This window comes from Bison bison, unplaced genomic scaffold (assembly GCF_000754665.1).
Source record: "Bison bison bison isolate TAMUID 2011002044 unplaced genomic scaffold, Bison_UMD1.0 scf7180017864189, whole genome shotgun sequence".
Lineage (NCBI taxonomy): Eukaryota > Metazoa > Chordata > Mammalia > Artiodactyla > Bovidae > Bison > Bison bison.
The window spans coordinates 3031565-3054721 of record NW_011494761.1 but is presented as its reverse complement, the minus strand read 5'-3'; the positions used below and the strand labels follow the sequence as shown (position 1 = coordinate 3054721).

The 23157-nt window shown below is 42.1% G+C and overlaps 1 protein-coding gene across 1 annotated transcript in view; it reads right to left on the bottom strand.

The window, feature by feature from the left end:
- Window positions 1-13639, bottom strand: part of LOC104991357 (F-box/LRR-repeat protein 17-like) — a 98407-nt gene extending 84768 nt beyond the window's left edge. Inside the window, exon 1 of the mRNA XM_010843791.1 lies at window positions 11364-13639. Coding sequence (XP_010842093.1) covers window positions 11364-11406 — 43 coding nt within the window. The 5' untranslated portion in view covers window positions 11407-13639. The remainder of the gene's footprint in view (window positions 1-11363) is intronic.
- Between the last annotated feature and the right edge of the window lie 9518 nt (window positions 13640-23157).

Genomic DNA, 23157 nt, shown 5'->3' with positions numbered 1-23157 from the left:
GCAACAGTTAGAACTGGACAGGAACAACAGACTGGTTCCAAAAAGGAAAAGGAGTTCGTCAAGGCTGTATATTGTCACCCTGTTTATTTAACTTATGTGCAGAGTACATCATGAGAAACGCTGGACTGGAAGAAACACAAGCTGGACTCAAGATTGCCGGGAGAAATATCAATAACCTCAGATATGCAGATGACACCACCCTTATGGCAGAAAGTGAAGAGGAACTCAAAAGCCTCTTGATGAAAGTGAAAGTGGAGAGTGAAAAAATTGGCTTAAAGCTCAACATTCAGAAAACGAAGATCATGGCATCCAGTCCCATCACTTCATGGGAAATAGATGGAGAAACAATGGAAACAGTGTCAGACTTTATTTTTCTGGGCTCCAAAATCACTACAGATGGTGACTGCAGCCATGAAATTAAAAGATGCTTACTCCTTGGAAGGAAAGTTATGACCAACCTAGATAGCATATTCAAAAGCAGAGACATTACTTTGCCAACAAAGGTTCATCTAGTCAAGGCTATGGTTTTTGTGTGTTCATGTATGGATGTGAGAGTTGGACTGTGAAGAAGGCTGAGTGCCAAGAATTGATGCTTTTGAACTGTGGTGTTGGAGAAGACTCTTGAGAGTCCCTTGGACTGCAAGGAGATCCAACCAGTCCATTCTGAAGGAGATCAGCCCTGGGATTTCTTTGGAAGGAATAATGCTAAAGCTGAAACTCCAGTACTTTGGCCACCTCATGCGAAGAGTTGACTCATTGGAAAAGACTCTGATGCTGGGACGGACTGGGGGCAAGAGGAGAAGGGGACGACAGAGGATGAGATGGCTGGATGGCCTCACTGACTCGATGGACGTGAGTCTGAGTGAACTCCGGGAGTTGGTGATGGACAGGGAGGCCTGGCGTGCTGCGATTCATGGGGTCGCAAAGAGTCGGACATGACTTAGCGACTGATCTGATCTGAGTTAACTAATAGGAGACAAGTGGTAAGGTCTAGGGAGCTTTCTATCATTAATGATAAACTGGAGCATTTCTCAGATTTCATCTCAGAGCATCCTTTGGCAGAGTTTTAGTGTAAAGTGTTAGGAGGAGGTCTGGTGCTGGTTTTAGAAAATCCTCAACATTTACCCCCGACTTTTGATTATAGTTTCAGCTTTTTGCCAGCAAGTGCTTCCTTCCAAAATGGAATCTGATTTGTCTCCCGTCTCCTTCATCCCCGTGTTAGGTACCCTATAGGATGCAGGGGGCACACACTGGGCACACATATTCCCACATTCGCATACATCCCCATATATTCCACATATTTTCACATACAGCACTAAGGTACCAGTGACACAAACTTGGTTCTAATGAGCCTCATGATGGATGCTTCACAGCAGAAATCAGCCACCGAAGAGGAGAGCAGCGCCCGAGGAAGGCGCTGGTCACAGGGAGGAGTGTGAAACAGGAGACAGCGAGCCACGCTTCTCATCCTTATTACACAACCCCACGCAGAACCCGAGGAGCTACGCGCCAGCCGGCTCTCACCGTGGATGCTTAACAGCAGGGAGCGGCAGGCAGAGCTGCCGGGCTGAATGGCCCAAAACTCCTGTTTCTGCACCGGCCAGGGGGTCATGGCGACTGGGTCGGCCTCCTGTGAACCCGGAGGGGTCCAGGAGCAACGAGGCATCACGTCCACGACCTCAGCCATGAAGCAGGGCAACGGAGAGGTGAGATGAGAAGAAACCAAGCGTGGGCCAGAGACAAGGCCGGGACCCGCGGCCATGATGGAGGAGGGCGGAGAGGGACGCCCCCTCCCCAACCTACGAAGACCCCTTCTCAGTGATGTCGGGGCCGCCCACACTTGACACTGAAATAAAATATCCGATTCCTCTCCCCTCTCCTGCTGTCCCCGTTGCTCCTCCGTCCACCTTCTGCTTTCCAGGGAGACAAAGGCACAGGACTCAAGCTGACTTGGCCCGGACTTGCTGAGTTCTGACTCAACTCAATTTCAGTATCTACAGCGCCTGTTCATACAAAGCTCACCCTGCCTGTGACCGGGCAGGTGGGACAGTTCTGCTGAGGACGTCAAAGATTGTGGCAGATGCTTGGGGCATCCCCAGGCAGGTTCTGAGCAAGGATGCCTGCACCAGCTTCCTTACACGGATACCCAGTGAAGGCAGGAATGACAGGGAGAAGCCTGTCAGATATGTTTTCCCTTTAGCGTATGGAACATTTTATTTCCCAAATGGGTTGAGGTCAGACAGAAACACCACAAGACACGCTGGATCTCTGAGTGTGGAAGGTTTGCAGTGTGTGCTCTGGGCTCCAGAGTCACTAATATGTATGGAAGTCCACAGGACTATTTCACCATGTAATACATTACAACGTCGGAAAAATCAATGTCCTACGGCACACAAAGATGAATACAGAGCTTTTCAATTATCTTTTTTTTTTCTAAAAATATTTCTCTTTTCAAATGGATTCAAAAGGCAATATGATACTGTTTTCATTTTTCGTTAAGAAGATGTTGAGTCTATGCAAGGATCTCAACCGGTTCAATCCCACTGGGTAATGGCCCACTGGGCAAAAGCGGTATAGACCCCTGAAAACACAGTAGGTTAATAAAACTCTCCCTGAGAGCTCAATGAATGAAGATGAGGTACCTTCGGCAAATTGACTTGTCTGTTTAACAGTCTAGCTGCACCCAACTCAAGACTGACGTGGGCTTTTTTTTTTTTTTTTAAACCAATGTCTTCTGTCAGTAAGTACATGGATCACAGAATTGTTTTAAAATAAAATTTCCTGTCACATTCACATCTTGGGAAATATAACAGAAGCAATCCTAAAAGCCTAGCTTCTTCGTATTCAGTCAAATAAGAAACTCGAGTCAGTTTAATACCACAGGCAGAAACCTAACTTTCAATCTCAATTACCCAAAGGCTCAAGGTCATCTGCCACCTTCGAAAAACTAGCCCTGCACAAAGATGATGCAGTATCAAGAACAGCCTTGGAGACTTCCCAATTTCTTAGGGGGCAGAAAGGAATATTCTAGCGGGACACAGAGCATCCCTTCTGTGTTTCAGAACAGCTGTGTTCTATCTCATGCCCGAAGCACTCCCTACTGGTGTTAATAAGGTGTGCAGAGAAGGCTTGGCGGGCCTGTTACAGCGGCAAAGCCCTCTGTCCAAACAAAATTTTACAAGAAAAGCCACAACCATACTGAAACCAAAGGCGGAGCACCACCGTGGCAATGGGTGTCCAAGTTGTGTTGGGGGTGGGAGGAGCAGGAAGCAAGGAGGTAGGGTCTAAATGGCGCTGGAGCATAGAAGATGTTTGATCAGTACTTGTGAGAAGACTAAATGATCTATCATTTCAGGACAGGACAGACTGGCCTGCTCTGAGATCCCACGGTGTGTTCACCTCAAATACACCCGGCCTGTGCTTGCCTCTCGGGCCTATGGTGGCGTTTTCATCTTCATTCTGGCCTCGGTAAACAGGTCCCTGGAACCAGGGGAGGACTGGGTTGTTTGAGCCATGAGCAAGTGGAGATTTATTAAGCCTCCGACTCCTCCTGTTTCTAGGCGGCAACGTGTCCTCTTAACTCCCGGGTACCTACCAATTATATTTCCCCAGCTGCCTGGTGCATTGACAAAGAGTGTCTGCTCGTGAGCGTCCTCCAAACCCCAACAACTAGTACTCCTCTGTCAGAAAGTCCACTGTCAACAGCTCAGTACTCTACTGCTGAGCGCAGGCCTCCTTTTCAGATCCTTATATCACTGCTACAGTGAAGGAAAATGCCTTGTTTTAAGCTGGAAAGAGTTAAGGTTCTTTCCGACAACACTAAAGTATTTGATATGCTACGTTTATTTTCAAGGACACAGGATTCTTAATATCCATTCTTTCATTGATTCATTCAACAGAAATTTATTGAGCGCCTACTCTGTGGGAAGCACTGTCCTTGACATTGGGGTATAATGATGAATAAGACAGATAAATTCTCCTCCTCCATGGCGGGAATGTTCCGGTGGGAGAAGTCAAACAAACATACAAACAAATAAAGGAACAAGAATACATACAGAACGCAAGATAGTGAGGAATGTGCTGAAAAAAGTAAGCGGGGCGGGCTGAAGCAGATGAGGGCCTGGGACAGAGGGCTATTCTGGATGGGATAACCAGAGACCTTCCACCTGAGGAGGTGACATCCAAGTCCGTGAGACGAGACCTGAGAAAGTGTTCCCCTAGACTTCAGTTTGTATGTAGCCTACACCAGAAAATACCAAAAATATGAAGGAAGTACACAAAATATCTTTCTATTTTTCTGCATTTATGTGGCTTGCTACTGCTACTGCTGCTAAGTCGCTTTAGTCGTGTCTGACTTTGTGCGACCCCATAGATGGCAGCCACCAGGCTCCCCCATCCCTGGGATTCTACAAGCAAGAACACTGGAGTGGGTTGCCATTTCCTTCTCCAGTGCATGAAAGTGAAAAGTGAAAGTAAAGTCACTCAGTCGTGTCCGACTCTTAGCGACCCCATGGTTTGCAGCCCACCATGGGATTTTCCAGGCAAGAGTACTGGAGTGGGGTGCCATCATCTTCTCTGTTTATGTGGCTTAGTTTCCACTAAAAGCTAACCTCCATAGTGGAGAGTCACATAATTTCTAATCAGGTACAAGGAGTCATCTTAGAGAAGTATTTATCACACATAACTGGGTAGAATATTCCAGAGGGCGTCCGGGTATCTGCATAGTGCTTCATGTCAAATTAATAATCATTAATTAAGGGTTAGCATATTCAGAATAAGCAGGATTGATTAAAAAAAAAAAAACAGGTCAGGATTTAACTGTCTATAAAACTTTCAAGCAGACAAGGTTGGGTCTTAAGGTTGCCCTAGTCTCCTAGAATTCTCTTTTCATCATACTCACCACCAGTGTACCTGGTGTCTACATACTTTACCACTTAGCAATTCTGGATTTAACTAAGTAATTGAAAGGATCTGCCCTGCAAAGAAGCTGAGGAACCCTCCTTTTAACCTAAAAGCAATTTCACCAGATGATCTGTTTTAAATTGAGTAAACCATCCATCACAAAACTCTTGAAACCAATTTAAGAATTCAACAAAACTCCTTGTGCCTAATAACACCTTGCTCAGCTGCAGAGGAAAGCTACAAAGATAATACGTGAAAGAGAGCAATTCTGAAATCTTTGCATTTTCTGATTTGTGTTACAGTATAATACAATGAAAGGAATGCTTTTGACCCTGTCAAGTGGAACCTCAAGGACAAAGATTTTATCGTTTCTTTTCCTGGAAAATTGATGTAAAGATTCAATTTACTTTGGAGTGTCGAAGTGCTTCAGCAACTGAGGAGGAAAAAAAGATTGATTTTTCATATGGATGTTATGTAATTAAGTTCTAATTTGATAAAAGAACTGATCAAAAAGTGGTGGCCATTCTAAAACGTTCCTCCTTGCCAAACAATTACTTGTAATGCTTTCAGAAAGAAAACTCTCAAGTATATTTTCCTCTATGTATATAATTCAGGTGCTGTGTTTCCATACTAATGTTTATAACACACACATATATACAAATGCTGGAGATATATATATATATATCCATAAGATATACAGATCCATAGGATACATAATACATCCATAATGGATATATTTATATCTTATGCACATATCTACATCTTATGGAGGTATCTCCATCTTAGGGACATATCTCTATCTTATGGACATATCTGTATTTTATGGATGTATCTGGACCTTATGGACATATATCTTATCCCTCCTCTTGTGCGTCTATGTCCTCTGAGCTTGTCACACACGGCCGCATGTTGCAGCTGTGCAGTGTGGATCTGTGATGCACCTGAGACCCCGCTGCGAGAGTGCTCAGACCCCAGAGCACGCCTGGGCAGCACACGGTGCTGGTTGAAAATACTGAGGAATCAACTCCCCAGAAGCAGCCCTTGGCCAACAAGAGAAAGGCAAAGGGTGACAAATACCTCATTTTCTTCTCTCCTTGAGGAGACAACTCAGAGGCAACTTCTCCGTCACCTCCCAGAAGCCCTCAGAGGGCCTGGGTCCCAGCGGCCCCTGCAGTCCCGTGTTCTTAAGTCCACCCTCTCAGGGCTTTCTCGTCCTGCCCTGTCTCCATCCGTGACCCTCATCCCTGCTCCCCGAGACAGCCTCTTAGATATTTTATTCAAGTCCTTGCCTCAGAAGTCTACCCTGGGGAATTATAACCTAAAGTACTCTACATCTCAAATATGTAAAGAGACTATTAGTGATAAAGGATAGATCCAGCCCCCCAATTTTTTTTTGCATTGCTTATAACACCTGCACTCACCACTTTGTATACAAAACGGCAATGATGGGGAAAGCACAGCTCTGAGTCAGGCACGGGGCCCTACTTTCTACCCCACTGACCCTCCACGGCCCTGTGAGGGAGGCTATTACTAAACGTAGGGACTTCACTTCATCACTTCCTGCTCACAGGAGTAAAGTGTCCCTAATGTTCTGAAGCAGAAACAAACACTAACACTACTATGCCCGCTGCTGCCTCCCTTCACACGGTTACCTTTTGATGATGATGATGATAAAGGAGAGACATTTATTTTTTTATCTAGGACAGGCTGTTATTATGGCATCCTAACTTTACTGTGAAGCCTCAGGTCGTACAACAGTATCTAAAACATATCAGGTGCTCATTAAATACCTGTTGCAAAAATCCAATTTTACACAAGACGTGAGAGTGACTTAGAAAGGTAAGCAACTTGTCAACGGTTCTGCTGTAAATGACAGAGAGGATTCCAGAGTTCAACATCTTAATCCTCCACTATACCAGAAGATGAGTAGGGAGTCCACTTAATATTTATTTGCTCTGGATTGTGGAGAGATGAAGAACGATGTGGGTTACTAATACATTTGCTGTCACATCAAAAAAATAATCTGCACTATTTGCATCTTCATTTACCGTTCACTGAGCTCCCCTGGCGGCTCAGATGGTAGAGAATCTGCCCACAATGCAGCAGACCTAGGTTCGATCCCTGGGTTGGGAAGATCCCCTGGAGGAGGGCATGGCAGTCCACTCCAATACTCTTGCCTGGAGAATCCCATGGACAGAGGAGCCTGGCAGGCTACAGTCTGTGGGGTCGCAAAGAGTCAGACACAACTGAGCGACTTCACTTACTGTTTATAGTCATAATTCCTCTGGCTACCTGCATCCTTCCCTGCTCTTCCTCCTTCATTTTATGAATAAGTAAATTCATGTGCCTCCCTTGGATATGGTGAGACTATTCCAGTGTGTAATTTGGTGATTAATGTGTCATGATCTCCAGTCAATGTCTAACAGCCACCTCTCAAGTCAAAGGAAGCAAAATAACTAGTCTATTCGAGTTACATAAAGAAGTCTCTCCTTTATTGTTACCATGAGTGAAGCAGGTAGACAAGATAGTCGTGGCAATATTTTTTCCACTTCAAGATAAATTAGGAACATTTGGTACTTTTAAGAAAAAATTTTTTTCAGTTACTAATGAACATTTTTGAGTTGTCTATAACTGACTTCTCTCTGATAAGTTAATGGAGAACTGGAAACCTACTTATTTTTGTTGGACTACTGACTTGAATTTTGTTTGAAAACAAAGCACAATAAAGTGACTGATGAAACATTGAAAGAAAATACAGCAACAACAAGTAAGTACCTAAAAATGATAATTGTAAATTACATAGATGAATAAGCCATGTAAAAAATATGTTAAACTTTGTTATCTATAGAACTGGCCTTCAGTGGTTATTAAAAATGATGGTCTCTAAGTCCATTGACTTTTAATAAAAAGACACCAAATAGATAAACAAATGCTAAGTCAATTTCTCTTCAAATATTTAAAATGTTAAAGGTTAATCTATGTTGCTGAATTAGCCATGACAGAGTGAAATGTTGTAAATAATAAACGGCCTCTAATAATAACTGTAACATTATATAATGATAACTGTAACATTATATAACAGCAGTATTTAAATAACGGTTCAGAGTCACGTTGCATGCTGTCAGCAACTAGCCATATGAGGAAAAAATGCAACAATAACTCCTACTACACAGTTACGTTACCCAAGATTTCAGGGAAGAGCAAGGATGTATGTATGGCTCTTTACAAAGCACTGAAGTCTTTGATTCTTGAGCATCCCATCTGCCCAACAGCTAAGAACAACCACTTCCTTTTATACAAAAGATTATGAGCCAAATGTGAAAACTGAAACGTACAGAGAAGAACTTCTTCAGTTAATAAGCTCTCATAAGATTTTAACTATAAACACACAATGATTCTCTAGTAAATAAAACTGGATACAAAAGAGCATATTATCTACCACAAGGTTATGGTTTTCTCTAACACAGTAATTTTCTTCTGAAGAAAAGATTCTATAATTTCAAAGAAGTATGCTTCAAGGGGAGAAAAAGCCCCTCAGTCTTTTAAAAAATTATGGTAATATACTGACACCCAACATAACGAACTCTCTTTCTTGACACACGCTGATTGGTATTCTGCACGTATTCCAAGAAGTTAAGACACAGGAATAAAAGAGATTGCACTTGACCTTTTTTCATATCATGTTAGCAATTACTCTTTTCAATTCACCTATTCTTATAACTGACCTCATTTGGCAGGGAGATATTAAATATCCAAATATTTTAAGGATGGTAGATAATATTACAAAATGATTAATTTCTTACCATCCACCTACAGAGCCTTTAAAAATATTAAAGCTACCCTGGGTAAAGAAGCTCTTGGAGAGTTCCTCTCAACCATAATAAAGGAAATTCTAAACAATAATTAATATGAGAAAATATGATTGCTCTTTGAGCACTGGTGAAGGAAACGTGAGTGTACGTTAAAATTTGGTAAAGAGAAGCAGCACGCAGAAAAACATAAAGAGAAAACAGGGCTCCTATGGGGCCCGCTCAGGCTCCAAGGAAAGCTTTTCACGAAGATTAAAGAGGCAGTGGGAAAAAAAGAGTTTGACTAGCTTTTCAGGAAAATACATATACAGTAGCAATCTATCACACTCTTGGTTGTGAAACATTTATTCTTTTAAACCTTTATTTACTTAAGTGAGTTTAGCTCTAGGATTCTAAGAGACAAAATGCTACTTTGATTTTTTTAAAAGTTAGCAAAGATGACCTCCCCCAAAATACCTGCCAGATATTCCTTTTGAAGAGATTATACTGCATTTAGAAACATCACATTTTTCACTTTACATACAGAAACTCCACAATTACTATTGCTTCTAAATGACCTTACATACTCAGATTTAAGGAAGACATATAGCTTGCACACTTAGTTCACTGATCAATAGCTACAAAATTTTATTTTTGGGGAAGAGACAAGAGTCTGAAGTGAAAGAGGTAGTGGTTTTAACAGGATGAATTCCTAACACATTATTACCGGAAGAGCAAGACGCACGTGTCCCTCATCTTCCCAGTGAGGCTCTTCATCCGTTACGCTGCTGTAGGCCTGCCTGGGATTACACAGTCGTCACTGAGGGTGCGTGCAGCCGGTTTGTAGAAAACGTGCTCTTAAAACAGAAGTGATGTATTTCCTAATTACCTCTCTGGAAGAAGAATTTCTTGCTAAAGCAGATTCCCCCCCACCCCCCGCCCAAACATACATTGACGCCAGGAAAGAGAAAAGAATCTCTCCCCTCGTACAGGACGAACTAGTCTAAGGCTCTGCCGTTTTACCATTTACCTTTATTTCCATAGTTCAGGAGAGGGGAAATAACACAAGGCAATGAAAGGTGAACTCTCTCTCTGCCTCAAAGGAACCTGTCATGGTGGTGTGAAAAGAAACTCCCTGTCAATACTGAAGACTGTTTAGACTCAACAGACACAATAGGGAAAAAGTCTTCAGAGAAAAATTCACTTTTAAATGGCCTGCCCTTTTATTTCCTTTGGGCAGGGGTGGAGGATATGGAGCCAAGTGCTTTTGAAAGCCTAAATCTAATTATTCTGTAATTTCCAATTTTTCCTGATGCTTTGCTTCCTTCTCTAGTCTCATTACTTAAAATGAGCCACATTTGTTTGGCATTATTAAATCTGATAAATTAACCTAAATGCTATAAAATTACCTTTACTACTACTTAGTGGGAAAACATATTATTATAAAAATAATATATAACTATGAGAGGGTATATAAGTGTATATGTGTCTGCTAGCAAAAATAAAAATATTAACAAATTTTTTTCCTGATTTCTAAATGCTTCAGCAGATTTTCTTGGATTTTACTCTCAATCTAAAATGTTGATTTATTTGCAAAACAGAAATAGACTCACAAACATAGAAAACAAACACAGTGACCAAAGGGGAAAAGCAAGCAGGGCTGCGGGGCTCAATCTGGAGTTCGGAAGTAACACGCACTCACTGTTACGGTGGCGCTAGCGGTGAAGACAGAGGGTGAGACGGTTGGACAGCATCACCGAATGGATGTGAGTGAGCAAGCTCAGGAGCTGCTGATGGACAGGGAGGCCTGGCATGCTGCGGTTCATGGGGACGCGCAGAGTCGGACACGACTGAGCTAACTTAGCACCCACACTCATAAAAGATAACCAACGATTACCTACTACAGCATCTCGTAATCCATCTGGAAGAGAAAGACTATGAAAAAGAATATATGTTGGGCTCCCCAAAGCACTCTTGGCAATGTAGGAGATGTAAGAGATGCTGGTTCCGTCCCTGGGTTGGGAAGATCCCCTGGAGGGAATGGCAACCCACTCCAGTGTTCCTGCCTGGAGAAACCCATGGACAAAGGAGCCTGGTGGGCTACAGTCCACAGGGTCACAGAGACTCGGCCACAACTGAAGCGATTTAGCATGCATCCACACATGTGTATATGACTGACTCATTTTGCTGTACGCCTGAAATTAACACATGTTAAATCAACTACCCTTTAATAATAAAAATATCTTTAAAATTAAAAGAATAGAATGTTATGAACATGGCATAAAAGTGAAAAACAGCAGTTGTAATCAGGTATCTGTGAAACACAATGATGCTGAGAACCATTTGCCAATATAATCAAGCATTTGGCCCCATAATGCTTACAGAGCTTTGCGGGAGGAGTCACAGAAACACTGCAGGAAAGTGACTTGTTCCCTTGTTCCATCTCCTCCCCGCTCTGTGTACACAAAGTGTTCCGTGGAGACCACCCCCCAGAGGACAAAGTCCAAGGTGAAGGAAGGATGGCAGTTGGCAGCTGTGAAATTTTTACTCCCTATTTCCCTACATTTCCGTAAGTCTGGATTTATACATATTCTTCCTGAAAATAATGCTCTAGTAATTTCACATAAATTCCAGAAGAAAATCCAGTCCGTCAGCAAAGTCTGTTTATCTCACCACCAAAATATACTCGAGTCTGTCCCCTTCTGTCCATCCCCATGGCCACCGTCGCTGGTCCTTGGACCTCAGCAGCAGTCACCTTTCTGCCGCACTGCCCCCAGCCCCAGTCCACTCTGCACAGCAGCCAAAGTAAACCAACATTCTTCTGATCACATTGCTCTGCCTAACACTCTTGGTTGGCTTCCCTCTGCGTCTAGTACCAGTAACAGCTAAGTGCCCTGCCCACAGGGGAACTGCATCTGTCTACCGGACTTCCTCTCGTGTATTCACCCTGTCGTCCAGGTTGTGCCAGCCTTCCAGCAGTAACCGCAACTCACCAGACTTGCCCTGTGCAGGGTCTGTGTGTCCTTGCTCGGCTTCTTCGTCCCGCGCGTTGGTGCCTAGTCCCTTCTAGCCCTTCGCGCTGGGGCTGAGGTGTTTCCTTCTAGGGACGGCCTTCTCTGCTAATGCTGCGGCAGGCTGGACCTCTGCTCTGCTCTGCACTGTTCTGTCATCGAGTCTGGCAAGTTTCTTTCAGAACTATTTTATCACTTGGCTTGTTCATGTTTTCATGGACGACTCTCCAACGGGTATACAAACAGCAAGCAGCAGGAGTGATCCTGTATGTTACCCCAGGCTGCAGTCCCAGGGCCTGGGACAGTACCCAGCACTATCACTCAATAAGCATTTGTTAAACGCATGAACACAGCAGAAGGGAGTGAGGCGGACAGCAAATACAGCAGCATCCTAAGTTCTTCTCTGTTTCACCGCACAGTATTACCTGTTTATATATAATTATGTCCTGCTGCACGGCTACTTCATGCTCGTCTATGAAAGGCGGCTGATTTAAAAACTGAGCACCTCATTAATAAATAATAGAAAGCTAGATCCTTTTTTTGGAGGGGGGAGTTTTATTTACACTAGTTTGTCAATGTTTCCTACCTTGACATTTTCAAACATTTTCAAGACTGCACCAGCGTCTTGGAATTTACCTCTATGTATCACTTTGTAGTGCTGGTAAATACGGACATTTTTCCTCGGGGCTCTATATACAGTCTTTGTGAACAACCACTTCTGTTTGAGTTGAACAGTTGGTTGAACTGAGCAGAACAGGAGAACCCAAGTATGCTATGGATAAATACTTCTGAGACTTCGCTGCCTGCACAGCTAGACAGAAGTCAGTAGTGCTGACTTCAAGCAGAGCCACTTGATACTGCTTTTGCTATGAAATGCCTATGAAGCCAAGATCTCTTTAGCACTTTTGAGCTTTTTTTTTTTTTTTAATTGACTAATTTAAACAGGTATCTTTCTACTTTACTGCAAGGAAGATTTATTTCTACTCCTTGCAAACAGACTTCATTCTGACATTTTTACTTCAAAACAGAATCTCTAGAACACTATATTTAATTAATTTCTGTGAAGGTTTAAGAGCACCACAGGCATGGAATTTTGGATAAATATTTGTCCATGTGCTCACATCACAACAGGTCACATGTCCACATTTTACACTCATTAGAAACATAAACATAAAGTGTTCATCAATGCCAATCCTATCATTATGATTACTACCCGGTGTTGCAACTTCTTTCTTTCCGGGTCCAACCTCTTGTTACCCAGATGCCTTTCAAATTAGTGAGCCTCAGAATCACTGGGTAAGTTATTCAAAAGTGCAGACTCCTGGATCCTATCTGCAGATTATGGCTCCATAGGTCTGAGGTAGGGTACAGGAATCTGCATTTTTAACAAACGCTGCAGGTGGTCTGGACACTGATGCAAAGGGGCACCTGTGCTCAAGGTCACTGACGCAGGCTTTTTTCCTTAGCAGGGCTTCCACCGTGCGCTTTCTAAGGTCCCCGTCACACTTTGCACATCATCTGGCATATTGCAGGCATTAATAAATTTTCACTGAATGAATTGTTCATGAGATTAGAAAGTTTATTTTATGACTTTATGAAACATCTAATGAAATATTCTCATTGGTATATCTTTTGAATAGTAATAGCAAATGATACTAAGTTTTTTTTTTTCTAAAAGGACCACATTTAAGGAATATGTTTATGTTTATAACTATCTATGAATACAATGAGATTGAATATTTTAATGACCTCCATGTGGCTAACAGCATGTGGGATTACTGTGAAGAATACAAAAGAAAAGAGCTCTTTACTACTTCAATTCCATTAAATGGTTTGAAATAAAGTGCTGACTGTTGTCTACTGAACTCTCAGTCCTAAATATACTTAATTAAACAAATTTGATTTGTTTTAAAAGCATGGATTGGAGAAGGAAATGGCAACACACTCCAGTATTTTTACCTGGAGAATCCCATGGACAGAGGAGTCTGGCAGGCTCTACAGTCCATGGAGTTGCAAAGAGTTGGACATGACCGAGCGACTAAACCACCACCAAAAGCATTATTATATCTTAATTCAGTGAAGACATAACACGGTCTCTTTTCTCTAATATATGGCAAAAGATTTTTAAAGATCAAAGACAATCTTAAAATATTTGAATAGAACGTGATTTATTTAAAAATAAGAGATATTTGTTAAAAATAAGTTTAAAGAGAAACTGGAAAGAATACCAGAAGGTGGAAACTCAGAAACTATCCCTAAAACAGCATTTAAAATCCATTACTTTTAAACCAGAAAAGCAAGAAGCCTGCAAAGGATGACACAGGAAGTCTAGCTCAGTGCTGACTGTGGGGATAAACTAGAAATCCTGGGGGTTGAGTGTAAGGTCATGGTTACTACAAAAACTGAGCTACAAGTTCGAAGAGGAAAAACTGGATGGAATCAAAAGACAGGAGGAGGCGGCGGTGAAGAAAGCACGGGACTGGGAGTCAGAAGACACGGGCCTGAGGGCCAGCAGCGTGGCCTTGGCCAAGTCACTTTAAAGAAGACTCAGCTTTCCTATTTGAGGGAAGAAATGAATCGTCAGCTTACTCTGGGACACACCACGACTTCCGTTATGAGTGCCTTGTAAATGGCTGACTGTCATTATGGGATTACCATTACAGAGCCACAGAAACAAGAAAAACAGATAAAGAATGAAACAGGACTTGGAAGATACCTACATTTGCCATTTTATCCAATTTCACCAGTTTGTGCAAAATGGAGCCCCTCTCCGATCACTCGGCACACACAGTCTGGGAAGATGCATCACAGTGGCTGACTTACCAACAATGAACAGTCACTTCAGTTATACCTAAGATAATGTGACTTAACTTCTCAAGGATTTGTCACATCAGGTTAATTAGAACTAAAAAAACACAGAAATTCTAAAGCCCTTCTGGTTTTCCTAATTATTTTAAATATATAAGGAATCTGTGGTGAGTATACAGACTTTAACAATATCCCATTCCCCAGACAGGGTTCCAACACAGTCTCTGACATGTATCCAATACTATTTTCTTACATTTCACTGTGTTGATTAGATTCTGCTTGGGGTTTTCATCTTGACTTGCTATTCTCCCTTTAGCAAAGTGTAAGGCAGGGTTAAAAGTTAAAAATTGATGATTTATTTCAGGATACATTTCTCCCTAACTGTCTGACTTAGACCATTCCATTTATTTTCATTTGAGAAACTCTGAAAAAAAAAAAATGATGGGAATCAGAGAAGAGTAAAGGAGGTGAACTCTCATCCCACATAATCAGCTTCATACCAGGATCATACAAAGGAAGACATCTGGATTCTCAGGTGAGACGAGGACTGTGGCTGCTCTCAGACTCAAGGGCCCGTGACTGCGCTTCCACATAACTAGGACTCAGGGGTCAAAGCACCACCATGAGACCCGAAAAACTGCCGACTCCTTTGCGGTTTCTGACATTCTTCTCTCTCTGACTCAGATTTGCTCCACCTCTTTTACTTTCCATGACAGATCTAGGCTTGGGAAAAGAATTACTTTTATTGTAGAATAATAATAATACCAAAGCGAATTTTGAGGGGAAAAAAAGCTATTTCAAATGACATACTTAATTATGTACATTGCACTGCAGATTTCAATGAGAACAAGTCTAATCATTTTTTCAGTCACCCAATATATTAAATGAGCATTTTGTATAAACTAAATGAATCTTTTTCTTAATTTCAAAATAGTCAATATGACAGAATAAACAGACACAATATTCTGACACTCAAAAAACACTTCAAAATTTCTACGCCTACACTGAAGTTATTGAGTTCAGTCAAGCCTTCAGTTCAGTTCAGTCGCTCAGTCGTGTCCGACTCTTTGCGACCCCATGAATCGCAGCACGCCAGGCCTCCCTGTCCATCACCAACTCCCGGAGTTCACTCAGACTCATGTCCATCGAGTTGGTGATGCCATCCAGCCATCTCATCCTCTGCCATCCCCTTCTCCTCCTGCCCCCAATCCCTCCCAGCATCAGAGTCTTTTCCAATGAGTCAGCTCTTTGCATGAGGTGCCAAAGTACTGGAGTTTCAGCTTTAGCATCATTCCTTCCAAAGAACACCCAGGGCTGATCTCCTTCAGAATGGACTGGTTGGATCTCCTTGCACTCCAAGGGACTCTCAAGAGTCTTCTCCAACACCACAGTTCAAAAGCATCAATTCTTTGGCGCTCAGCCTTCTTCACAGTCCAACTCTCACATCCATACATGGCCACTGGAAAAACCATAGCCAAGCAGATGATATCTGCTTCATAATTTAACATGTCACACGCTAAAATGGTGGCCACAGAGGTACACGGAATACAGAGGGTGAGAATTTATGACATAAAAAGCCACATCCAAGTACAGAAAATGTTATTCTTTCATTTTTGCTATTACATCACAAGATATTTAAGATATAATCTACATCTAGGTTGGGATAGATGCTCAGCAAAATATTGAAACTTTTGTATTAAACAGGCCCTAGTGTGTTTTTCTTTGAAACTAGTTGCATACTCATATTGTTAAAGGTTGCTTTATTATTTTCTTTCCTATTTTGTTTCCTTTCTTTGATTTTCTTCTCTTCTTTCACTACACACTCTGTCTACAGACTGGCTCTAGTTAACTGTATCTGAAATGTAGCCTCCAGCATCCGTCCTGGGGGAAGGGGAAATGGGGAATCCCAGCCACTGCTAGTGAGTGCATTTCAGACAGGCCCCTGACTTTAGGAGTCTTAGAGCTGGAATCTTCATGGATTATTATTTCCTATAAAAGCACGAAAATGCATTTTGAACTACTTATACACATTTTATCACATACTTCAATGTTCTTAGTCAGGGCATAAATGAAGTCGCTCAGTCGTGTCTGACTCTTCGCAACCCCATGGACTGTAGCCCATCAGGCGCCTCTGTCCATGGGATTTTCCAGGCATGAATACTGGAGTGGGGTGCCACTTCCTTCTCCAGTGGATCTTCCCGACCCAGGGATTGAGCCCGGGTCTCCCGCATTGTAGGCAGATGCTCTGCTGTCTGAGCTACGAGGGATGTCAGTGCCTAAGGCAGTGTTAAAAAGCCAGGTACCAAATCTTGGCTTAAAACATAGCACTGGTATGACTGGAAATACAATGTGCTCTGAAGGTATGGCTGTCAAGTCAGGTGATCTGTGAGACTTATTCCAAGGAGGTTGTCACTGTCATCTGTCTACAGAAAAGAATGGTCAGTAGATCAACAAGATGTTCCACTGTACTTAGTTCACACGAGGTGCTATTTAAATAGAAAGTAGTACTTTATATATGTTACTTACATGCCTATTTCCTTTGAGAAGATACAAGGATGCCTAGATTAGACTCTGTTTGCCATGTATGAATAGCAGCCTTCAAAAATCAAGGACTCTTAAGAACTGATTTGAAAGTAACTGCCATCATTCTACATTGGTAGGAGACCTTGGCAAACGTATATAAATATTATTGACTTGCCTTAGCTTTTCTGTAAAAACAGAACTAAAACAAACAAAACAATGTTCTTGATTCTCTGAAGAGGCATATGAACACACACACACACACACACACATTTCTCTGTCTCTCTATATATACACATACATACACACACCTCTCATTTCAAAATACTGTACAACATCTCTCTTAACAAGTGTTGTCAGTCATAACAGAAGACTTTCCAGTGATAGTTAGGGGTCTTTACAAAAGAAGGTGATATGTATTCACATGGTTTGCCTTAAAAACATTTTATACCCTAGGAGTACTTTAGAAGGAATGATACAATAAAAAGAATGTCTTTTTTATTGTATAATTCTATCAAATAGAATTACATATACCACTTTTCCTTCCATACTTTTGAAAGATGTAAACGTGTAAGCTGGCATAAAGGGCCATTTTCCATTTACGAAGCCAAAGAAGAATGCTAAGTAACATATCTGAGCTGAAATGCCAGCACCAGTTTGTCCAATAGGTTTTCAAGATCTCATTCTGCAAATCAGACTGAACAGGGGAAGAAGCTAGGGAGGGGAAGCTGAGATCGTATCGCTGCAGCAACAGTGGGGAGCAGGGGAGTGGGGGGAAGGCACAGGACACCACATGCCACCTGCTAATCAATTAGGAGGCCTGTTTGCAAGCTCGAGAAGTCCTGGAGGCTCTGGGGCTGTAGACACCACTATAGTCAAGAGTCAAGGAACACAGAAAATGTAATTGGGAATTCTCTTTTGAACTTAAAACACTCACTTATATTATTAACACCCATATGTTAACAATACTATAGTCCATACCAGCCACTTTGCTACGCCATCTGCTCCAAAAAAGTCTTATTTATCACCACTGTACATGTGATTGCTGTTTAAAAAGCTGCATTGATATTTTTCCTTTTAGTTTGCATTAATTGCACTGTTGGATGAGTCTGAGAATGAACTTGATTTTTCAAGTGCAGTATTTTATAATCTCTCATTAAGACATTCGGTAGCTTCGGTGTTTATGTAACTGTTTTACACTCTTGTTCTTAATACAGAAAACATCAATGTATAAATCCTTTCCTTGTTTTACGTAACAAGATTATTCAACCTATTGCTGAATGGGGTCAGAGGAGCTTGTAGGTCATTTAATTTACTATTTATTTCCTCTAAAATCATTCCTGGAGGCTGGGAGTCCTCTGAGGACTGCTGCTTTCCTTCCGCCTCTGGCTAACCACCCCACCTCCCCTGTGCCACCCTCTACCTTGGAAGATCTGACAAGTATTCTTTAGTCCTGCTCTCCTGAATTCGGAACTATTGATGACTTCACACGAGAAGTCTGACTGATGTGTTACACAAAGGCCCCGATGTAGGTGACGTCTCGAGATGTGCTAAGAAGCCCATTATTTTCACAGCACAGTCGTCTGCCTGTAGAATTTTCTGCAAACATTTCCAAGGGACAAGACACGAGAGCCTCCATTCCTGTTTTGTGTTGACTTCTGACCTAACAGCGGACCAGTAAATCCCATGTGTAAATAGGAGGCTGGGTGGCAAGGCCACTTTCCTAAATATTTCACAGTGGTAAACTCTCCAGGTTATAAATTACAAGAGAAATAAGATGATCATCTTTCCCCACCATGAACTTGTATTCAACACTTACTTTTCTATTATATTAAGCAGGCTAGCAGGAATTTAGCAGTGCACAGAAACTCGAAGAGGAACAAAAACTGGCCTAAACAATTCATCACTGCAGATAACCATGGGTAAGAAAAACATCTGAGAAAAAAATACGACAGCCAATGTGAGCATATGAAAATGTTTCAGTTTTTAAAAAAAAACAAGATAAAACTTGGGTAACAAATAAGTCCTATTATTTTAGGCAAAAATGCCATGTTCTCATAAACATAAAACGGCATGAATTAACTTAGAGATTAAAAAAAAATTACATGATGTATATGAAACATCCCATATCATTGAAACATAAATAGGCTGAGATACTCAGTCACCAGTTGGTGAAGCGGAGATGTCGATCAGCACCATCTTATTCAATCTATTGTGTGCAGTGATTCTCAGAGAGCAGAATAAAGCGCTCAGAAGCCAGTGTTAGGCTGATTTTCATCTTCTGGGAAACTCCACTTAACAGCTCTGAATGTCATTAACAGCCTGTGAGACAGTCACTCAAGGGCTGCTGCCGTAGGCTGACGTGGGAGCTTTCAAAATGCACACACAGAAAAGCAGCTCATGGTTATAGATCTTTTTGCAGAATAAATCCAGTGGCCGAGGTCCTGAAAAGCTCACACTGACCTCCCACGGCACTTCTCGTCTGTCTCTCCTAATTGTGAGATGGATTTTTGTCGGCAGGCAATAATACTGTAAGCCCCTTGAAGGGGGAAAATGTCCCTGTATTTCTTGCTCTCCTGTGGCGCCTTGCGTATTTCTAAGCCAACGGCAGGCGTGCAGTAAATAGATGTTGAACTGAATTACAGCACGCGATCACATACTTGCCCCCGTCCGCAGAACCCCATACACCGCTCCCTGCGATACTGAGATTGCAGGGGTCGCTGGCGGCACTCTGCCTGATGGTGTGCTGACTGACAGGGTAGAAAATCAAATCAAGAAGGCCGGCACGACCTTTGAGATGGGCAGACAGGGTGCGCACTCACTGCAGCAACAAGGTCAAGATCAAAGTGACGAATGTCCAACCTTTCGGGACATGGCCAGGGACCCGGACTGGCCACATCTGATTATCTGCCATTTCGTCAGCATCACCTGTGAGCAATGCGTGGGCTAAAGACAAACAATGGGAGAGGAGCCCAGATAACACAACCTCGACCACCGCAAATTCACCGGGTTGAAGTAGTGCGCTTGACAACAGGCTTCCAGTGGATTACGCAAGCCTGCCGGGGACACAGGAAAACAACTGCTTCATGGTGACCCAAAATGGGATTAACGTAAGCCGGATGAGTGTAGAAAGTCTTTAAAGAACCCAGTGAAGTATCATTCAAAATGATACAGCCAAGCTGTTAAAAAAAAAAAAAAAATAGTTCTGGGAAAACAGAGAAGCTGAGATGAATCTGGTTATCAGTAATCAGGAAATGAGACAGCTCCTACTGAGAAAAACTGTGTGGGAAAACATGATTCCAGCCATCAAAGTCACTAGTTTCTGTGAATCTAGGGTGGAAAGGGTTATTAGTCACTTAGCTGTCTGTTACCTACATCAGCCTTCACAAATGGTAGTCAGATCATTTACAATACTAAAGACAAAAATAAATACACTGTATGTAAATATGTATCTAAATGATTTTTACTTTTAAAAACAACCTCACTTTCAGCTATTAAAAAGCTCCTTTAATTCTGAGAGAGACAGTCAGTGGGTGGCTAAGGCATTGCAATTTACATCTGCTTAGTGGTGATATATTAGTCCAATCTCCAGAGGGCTTCAACTTGACTTTCTCCATATGCTACCCATATGTTATATTACCATAAACATATCTTCTAGAAAACAGCCATATGCTTCATTTTTATACCTGAGTAATAGTGGCCCTTCCTTATCCTTTGGTTGTTATCTCTTCTGTGGATTTTGAAATATTTATTGGAACTATATATGAAAAGAAATATTTTCAAATCAGAGGAATATAATCTCTGTTATGCATAGCCCTGCATTTCTAGGACCTACAAACTTCTTTCCTATAATACTAAAATTCCCAAGCTTGAATATCCAAGATAAGAATCACTATTTACATTTAGGTCAAACATAATTTAGCTTGAATTTTAATGCATCTTCCCAGCCAGTGTTCCCAAGTATGATCTGGAAGTGGAGGCTCCTCCTCTATTGATGAATGAGTCAGGGATGATCATCATCAACCCCGTGATATCAGCAACAGTTCATGGTTACAGAATTCAGATGATGTGTGAGTACTGTGCTATGAGATACTGCATGTCACTTTTCATTTTACCTACAAGTAAAGTGTAGATAAAAATGGAGTAATGATGTTTATAGCTATATTATTTTCAGGTTGTACTCACTGTAATTTCCAGTTATCACTATGGTGATTTTGCATATATGAGACTGTAAAAAATCCTGGTACTTTTAGGGCATACAACATGAGAAATAAATAACCTGACTCCTTGCTTGATCTCTTTTATTTGTCTTCTTTCCTCTAGCCTTCTAACTACTAGAACCTCCATGAGCAGAAAGGGCTATGATGAGCAGGTTTCATCGAAGACCTCTGGGTGGATGACTGTGCCCATCAAGTATTAGTGTGTATGCAATTTTTTACTTAGGCTGTTTTAAAGTAGGAAATTCAGAGTCAGGCCCTACCCTCAGCAGAGTTTCATTATTTCATGTCCGATTTTGTGGGGGATCAATCTGTTTCTAGTATCTACTATTTCTAATCAGTAAAATCGTACAGAATAATTCTGCTCATACACATTTTGAATTATTTCACTGTCTTGCTACAGCACATCCTTTTAAAACCCAGGATCATCTCTTTATCTTGCAGAGTCTTCTACCAGCTGATTCCATGTAGCTCTGTGTACTCCTTTCCCAGCGCCAGCCAATGAGGCCTTGGACGAGAAGGGCGGGAAGGCCCAGTCAACCTAGATCAGACTCAGGCAAACTTCACTAACCATGTTTGACCCATTTCATGCTCTGATCTCTATCTCAGAAAATACTTAGACTTATATCCAGACGAAAAACAATTAGAAGGTAATACTAACAGTGAACATCTGTTTATTCTTGCCTGAAAAATCCCACGGACAGAGGATCCTGGTGGGCACAGTCCCGGGGATCGGACACAACTGAGTGAAGAGGCACAGACCACTAGGCACGATGTTAGCCACCATGCAAATGCAGCACCTCACTTAATCCTCACACGCCATGGAGTGGGAAGCAGTGCTATTCTCACCTACCGGAAAATGAAATGGCTTAGAAACACCAAATAACTCGCTCAAGCCTATATAGTGGTCGAGCTGCCACTTGAAGCCAGGCAGGCTGTCTCTAACCCGTGCTATGGCGCCCCACAGAACGATTTTTTATAATAAATTTCACTCATTCATACGCTGAGTCCTCACTATGTTTTAGCACTGCAGAGTATGACACAGACCAGCAAGGGATGGGCCCAGCCCTCCAACACCTCCGTGTTTTATGTGTGTGTGGGAGGGGTCGTATAGCTAAATGCATGGGACTGCCTGTTTGAGAAAATGTGGAGCATTATTGTCGTAAACACTTACGTATGTGTGTTAAATAATTATGCTGTACCTTTTACACTTACACAGCACTCCATAGCAATATCAATAAAACTATATCTCAGTAAAACTGGAAAGCCATGGCGTCACCGGAGGGTGTGCACATACAGCACACCAGCGCGGGCTTCTCCGCACGAGGACTGCGGTCCTTGGCGCAAGGAGCCTGGATATGCAGTTAGGCTGTTCTCTGTTGACAAAGGGCTTTCAAGTGTGGAGGCGCACAACTGGGATGTCGTTTTAAAAAGCCAGGCTCCTCAAACCCGGCCGCACGTTAGAATCATCAGGGGATCTTTTAAGGAAATACTGGAGCCCTGACCCCACTCCCAGAGAATGAAACTCAATTAATCTGAGGGAGGGCCTGGGCATCAGTACTGTTAAAAGATCCCTGGGTGATCCAAACATGCCATCCAGGCCGAGAAGGACGCCTCCTGGCTTCTGGTGTCTCATTCACAAAACTGAAAAATGTACTTTGGTTAATACTTGCCACACAAACAGCAAAACATAGCCACCAATTCAGAAGATTTCACCTAAGAGGATTCTAAATACTGTCTCAAAGAAAAATCATCGCTAAATCAAGTGAAAAATTAAAAAAAAAAACCACTTTGCTTGTGATTGCATGCTAAAGATAAGTTTGCTGGCAAGACATGAGCCAGAATGCTGAGGGGTTATGTTACAGCACAAGGTGATGAAATAGTAGGGAAAATGACATGTAAAGAAGTAAA